Below are 6,678 nucleotides of genomic sequence, written 5' to 3' on the forward strand. Positions count from 1 at the left end.
GGGCTGCTCTGGGAGGGGGAAGGTTAAAGATGGGATGGCTTTAGGGGGAGGGTTTATTTCGGCATCCCTCGGCGTTTTCCCCCTCGGAGGAGGCGCTTTGGCAGGCGCTGCTCTCACCCCGGCCAGGACCCGGGGGTGGCGCGGCGGTGAGGGCTCCGCGGGGCCGCAGGAGTAGCAACAGCGCCGGGCGGGTGTCGCTTCGCCATGGCCAAGCACCACCCGGACCTCATCTTCTGCCGCAAGCAGGCCGGCGTCGGTGGGTCCCGGGGGATGGGAGGATGAGAATGGGGGGATCCTTCCCCCGCTTTCGGGCCGCGGGGCGAGCGGGAGCGCGCGCGCCTTACCGGCCGTCGGGCACGCGCGCGGCCGTTAGGCCCGGCGGGGGAGGGGGAGGGGCGGCGCGCGCCACCCGCTCCTCCCTCCCTCTTTTGTCTTCCTTTTATTTTCCTTTATTTTTGATGCCCCGCCGTGCATTGTGGATCCAGCAGCACTTGGGAGCATCTTTCTGGCTGTGAGACGAAAGTTCTCTTCCGGGTTATGCCTGTAATACAGATAACGGGGTTTATCCTTGTCGCACCTGGGTCAGCATTTGGGTCAAGGTTCAGAGAACTCTTATACAAGATTAGAAGTTGAGGTATCCCTTCCTGGTTTTTGTCACTCCTTGGAAAAGCAAATTTAACGAGCAGCTTTGTGCAAGATCCAGAAACACAAAGCATTCAGCTGCACTGTCCATCAGTAATCTCTTTTTAGAATAGTCAGTGCTTCTAACCATCTGTCTATGTTGAAAAGTCATGTCCTGACAAATCCCTTCTCTCTCAGACTTAAGACAAATCAATATTTAGTCTTCATTGATGTGCACATCTAGTCTTTGAAACTCAATATTTATTACATTTATCCAAGTTCCTAACATTGTTGTGAGTGTCCCAGACAAGTGAGAAGACTTCTCAGGTACATTTAACTACCTTCATGTTCTAAAGCAAAGAAGGTATTTGGATGGCTTTAAACAAACACTTGATTTTGGTTTTTTCCCCCCACTAAAACCAGTGTAAAAGCTGTGCCAAGACTCATGTACAACATTTTCTTCAGTCAGATACACTGGCTGTGTTTGAAACGGAATGATGAACGTAGGTTTTCTTACTGCAGAGGGGTATCATTGTGTATTCATAGTGCATCTTGGGTTCTCGTAAATCTCTCCAGGGGGATATATATTGTTTATCATGAATGTATGTATTTATGCTCAAACTGTTTCTATAGTTTAACCTTTAATTTTTTTAAGGACTGCTTATTGCAGAAAATAATAATTTGTCATTCAAGCTTGTACTTGCTTAGATTTTTCTTTTGCCTCAAATAATTTTTTTCTTTTTTTCCCCCAGCAATCGGAAGACTCTGTGAAAAATGTAAGTAAAGCATCCACATTTAGTTGCTTGAGAATGTGGTGTTGTGGTTAGAGCATGCAGTTTGGGTTTGAAGGTTGGATTCTATTTTTGCTTTAACCCCAAACTTAATGTCACCCTTTGAAAAGGGAACAATTACCGTAACATTGCAAGTGTAGTTCAAGGAATACTTAAGAAGTTACAAGCTCAAACAGACTCTCACACAAATGCAGTTGTAGTGTACCTGCTGCCAGCATTTCTAGTGGCTGAGGCTACAGTGACTGTTTCGTTGGATCCTTGTAATATGTAATACCAAAATATCATCCTGATCATTTTAAAGGAGGGGGAATAATGCATTTTTGGGTTTTGGCTTCATCATACTGTAAGAAAGGTCTCCATTAGCATCTAGGAGAAGAAAAAATGGAGGGCAAATGTTAGAAGTTAGAGCAGGAAAAACACCCATGGAATCAAATGCTTATCTGTGAAAGGGAGGAAAGCGTATGATCTGTTGTTAGATCCTTGTGATTTGTCATTAGATCATGTAGGGGAACAGAACAAATGAGGTGAGTAGTTTGTGACTCAAATAAAATAGTGTGAGAATAAGTAAAGTGGGAGAAGGAGAGTCTGAAGCAAGAAGATCATTTTCAAGAGCACCTGACAGTGAAACAGATTCCCATTGGTAGTAGCTGAGGGCTGTCACGCCAGAGATTTAAGAGCAGGTTAGGCAAGCTGTTTGTGGGAGTCAGGATTAGATACCTTGGGAACTGGTAATAGGATATGAAGCCTTTCATCCGTAGGTCAGTGTTTTTGTTAAGGTCCAGCTCAGCAGAAACTGTTACTGGCATCTGATGGGTTGTTGCCTGTATGATATCAGTACTTGAATTTCACTCAGTTCCTTGTGAGAGCGTAAGAGTAACTTTTGTGAAATGGCTGCTTATGCCAGCTTGTCCTTCCTTTGACCTTGTCACAGATGAAGGATTAAAGGGACTATGAGTACAATCTCTTATCTCTTTGAGCATAGTAACTCCAGACTTTTGTTGATTTGTCACTGTGGACAAGCTTACACTGCAGTTTCTGTGTAGGTAAGGACTCTAGTTCTGTTACTCTGGCTTTTTTTCTTTGCAAATGAAAGTCAGGAAAAGTTTTAGAGTAAAAGTAGTGGTACAATCTAAGCAAGTCTTGACTAATCACACAGTAGTTATCCAGGTAATTCTGGGTTTCTTCTCTGACAGTGAACAAATGACTAAATTAAAAAAAAAAACTCAAATATTGCAGGCCACGGCCTTGTTCCTCTCAAGTCTGTGTGCAGTGTGCCCTGTGCCTGCAAAGCACATTTCTGCAGTTCAGCACTTTGGGTGTACAGGGAAGTTATTGGACCAGGAAGCTTTTCCTCTGATGTGGAGGTGGCAGAAAGGACATTCTGTAACCAAAGGCTTTGCTGTGCTGGCAGGTGATGGCAAGTGTGTGATCTGCGACTCGTACGTGCGGCCCTGCACCCTGGTGCGCATCTGTGATGAGTGTAACTATGGCTCCTACCAGGGCCGATGTGTCATCTGCGGGGGGCCCGGAGTGTCCGACGCCTACTACTGCAAGGAGTGCACCATCCAGGAAAAAGATGTAAGTTGCCATCCCAGCTACATAGTAGTCATGCTTACCTTTAAGGGGCTTGGAGCTGCTGAAATTACTACTAGGACAATTGGCACTTATTTTCAATATCTGAAACTTTTATTCCCCTGTTGATAGGTCTCTGTGTTTGCAAAGCATTTTGAGGTATTGCAACGCTCTTCATTCTAAGGATCTCTGACTGTTTTGCACATTCACAGTTCATTTCCTCCACACACTGCTTGTTACCACTTCAGGTTGTTATTTCAGTACAGCTCCAGCCTAGGTTTCACCAGGGTCAGAAATATTGCAGGACACTGCAAGGCAGTGGCAGAAGCAGCTCCTCCCTAGAATTCCATTATGAGCCACTGATTAAGAGTACATATGGTACTATGAGGCCTGTGGAATCAAACCCTTTGTTTTCCTTTGAATAACAAGGTAAAGTTGGTCCTTAGCGTCCAGTGGCTTCACTGGTAATTGTGTTTCACAAGTTGGATGCTTCTTGTATAATTTCAATGGGATACAATTTATATTTTCTTATTCTTTTCTGGAATTGTCTGCATTGTAGATATTTCTCTTTCAGATAATGCTTTTGGTGCTATGGTCCCTTTTGTCTATAGCCAGAGCTATCATCTTTTTACAATATTGTGCTGAAAGCCATTGCACGTGGGAAATGAGGCAGCTGTTCATTCCTTATACGGCTTTTGTTAATAATCCAAAACAGTGAGTGCAGGACATGAACTGCAACAAAGCATTAGAAAGACCTTACAGGAGAACAAGAACATGATGCTTACAGTTCTGCTATCCCAGAATATAGGCCTGGTTGCTGTGAGAGTGTCTCTTAAAAGTTGTTTGGTACTTTGCAAATGTCATTTCCTACACACCCTTAATGACCATGAAGAACGTGCTGAGAGAGTGGTTCAGAGTGGTTTACAGGAGTGTCCTCAGCTGAGTGAGTTGCTGCTTTAACTCTCTGTAGTGCCTGTTTTCTCTAGAGGCCTGCAGTCAAATCCAGAACAGGAGCAGGTCCTCCTTTGAGTTTAGTCATTAGATCTAACAGGACCATAATCTTTCTCTGTATCTAAATATGGATATAAGTACTTTGATGGAGTACTGCCTCCTACTTTATAAATGCTGTGAGAAACAGTAGTTTTGTTCACTTGCCTTTGGAATGAAGATGCCTGGCTTTATAAGTTATGAGTAAAATAGGCTTGATTCTAGTTTTATCAATTCACAGGGATTGCCAACAAGTGTTTTTCATAACCTGAGATTACCTATATCTTATGTTTGGTTCAGGTATGGAATAATCAGCTGCTCTGTCAGGGAGGACTATAGAAAACAGAGCTAGAGAAGAATAACAGGTCTGGGTGTCTATTTTGACACCTGGGTGAATGCTGCTGTGAGTAAAGAAAGTTGCTTCATAGCAGAAAACTCAGATGTTATGTATTGTTGCAAATGTGAAGTTGCAGATCTGAAACAGCAGATTTGACATGATTTGTTGCAGGATTGAAAAATGCTGGCACAAGCGTAGGGAGGCCAGAAGGAGCAAAATTAAGTATGCTGCTGCCTATCATAATTATGGTATCTGGTGCTGATGTGAATAAGAAAACCAGATGGGCAGAGCTCTGTACCTGAAGCTTTAACAGTCCAAGGATTCAGCCACAGCACTTTCATCATCCTCAGAGAAAGACTGGAAAAGATAGTGAAGCAAGAAAGCAAATAAAATGGATGGCAGAGATGGAATGCTATTGGGCACAAAGTAAAGGACCTGGTTACTGTTGGTTCATTTATTCTGGTGGAGGAAGGAATGAAGTATTGTTTCAGCCCACTTCAATCTGTGGATAAGGGCCTGCATCCCACCTTGTCACCCAGGATGTCTGTGAGTTGCAAATAGTAATCTTTTCTTGGAGAAAGGAGGGTGCTCATGAGCTGTGTCCTTGGGAGGAGGTGAAAGAATGAACAGAGCCCTGCAATAAAGCTGTCAAGATTTGAACAGACTCCATGGATTGTGGGAGGCAAGTCTTGAAAGTCCTGCTACTGAGGTTCAAAATGAAATAAGGAGACAGTAGCTAGAAATGGGTTGTGGCAGGTGTATGAGGGAGGGGTGATTTCTGTTCCCCACCTCTCCTGTCATTCCTATCATGCAGATCCTCCCCACCAGATTGCATTTCTGGCATGGGAGCCAGGCAGCTTGGGTGCAGATTTTACAGCATCTGACATCTGCCCAGGGGCTTTCTAGATCTAATGCACTTGGGACACGTGTTCCTCTGCCTGCTGGATCCCTCACAACTGCTGTGGCCAGCCAGAATGCTTTGCCCTAAAGAATTATGCAGATGCTGGGCTCAGGTGACCCATGAGCAAATGTTCCCAGGTATACCAAGAGGGCGTTTCTAATTTGGTTTTGCAACCACACCTCTCAGGATGGTCTCCCCTACTCTCCTTGCTTTTCTTGAGGCTTTTTTCTTGCCATCTACTGGAATTCAGGTACAAGAACTTAATCTGTGTAGCTGCTGTGAGTAGCTGACCCTACAGCCTCTGCAGTAATCGATCCAGGATACAAGAAATCTGAAATTCAGTTCTGCTGTCACTGCTGAGGAGTTCCTAAACACAAGAATGATTTGGTGACATCTAGAGCAGCAAAATTCTTGTTGACTAAGGAGGGGAAAGGTTATTCCTCTGGGCCCTAGAGGTCCTTCATATCCTAATTTAGAAAGAATTCAGTCTTGAGGCACAGCACATCCGTTTCATTAAATGGCTGATGTTATATGAGCTGTTTTCCATTTTGGCCCTGAGGGAGACCATGTCCTACAGTAATGCTGAAATGACATCCATCCTCTTCTGTATTCCACTGTCTTACTGGTAACCAGCACTGGAGAGCAATTTGTCTGTACAGGTGTTCGAAATGTGTTGAGGACAGGGTAAGGTGTGTGGGAACTGAGAACTTACTGCAACTATGATGTTGTTCTGTGTTTGCCCGTTTCCTAACTTGCATTTTCTTTTCTTACAGAGAGATGGTTGCCCTAAGATTGTCAACCTGGGCAGTTCCAAGACAGATCTTTTCTATGAAAGGAAAAAGTATGGCTTCAAGAAGAGGTGATCCTATTCATATGTGGCTACCTCCTCTTGGGTTGGCAAGAGGGTCTTGGAACATCTTTGGACTTTACTCTTACTGAAAACTGGCTGATTATTTTTTTCTAAAGCAATACAAATTCAGTAATATACTTAGGAATGGAGAAATAACAGACTGAGTGGGGACTGAAACCTGATGAGAACCAATGATGAGGGAGGGCAAATGAAGATTACTGTCTCTTGCCTTTGCAGAAGCTCTGCTAGTAGTTGCCCCAACTCTATACAAAGCAGAATGGGCAAGCACTTGCACATAGAAGGAGCCATGTTGAAATGGAAAGTGCTGTTTTTAGTGTGGAGAAATACCTTGAGATTGTTCTTACTGGGCCTCCTCTAAATTGTTTGAAATTGCCCCATCCATTGGTGTTGAAGAACAAAACACCAATCTGCTCCCCTCCTCCCTTCCTCCAGTATATTTCCACACTGCCCTGTTTTGTAAGGAATCTGCTCATGGCTGGTACCTTCCTAGGGAGAGCACAGCTGTTCCATGTTTTCTTTGACAGATAAATCCAAGGCCGTTTCTTGTAACCATTTCTGTAGGATGCACACCAATAAAGCTTTTTCATTTGGGTTTTTA

At 43.9% G+C, this 6,678-nt stretch overlaps 1 protein-coding gene across 1 annotated transcript; it reads left to right on the forward strand.

The window, feature by feature from the left end:
- The first annotated feature begins 104 nt into the window (after window positions 1-104).
- PHF5A (PHD finger protein 5A) lies at window positions 105-6,678 on the forward strand. The gene is made up of 4 exons (XM_030262916.4): window positions 105-256; window positions 1,374-1,397; window positions 2,824-2,990; window positions 5,983-6,678. Exons 1-4 carry the CDS (start codon window positions 205-207, stop codon window positions 6,070-6,072), a joined length of 333 nt encoding a protein of 110 aa, XP_030118776.1. The 5' UTR covers window positions 105-204; the 3' UTR covers window positions 6,073-6,678.

The sequence above is a fragment of the Taeniopygia guttata genome, chromosome 1A (genome assembly GCF_048771995.1).
Source record: "Taeniopygia guttata chromosome 1A, bTaeGut7.mat, whole genome shotgun sequence".
Lineage (NCBI taxonomy): Eukaryota > Metazoa > Chordata > Aves > Passeriformes > Estrildidae > Taeniopygia > Taeniopygia guttata.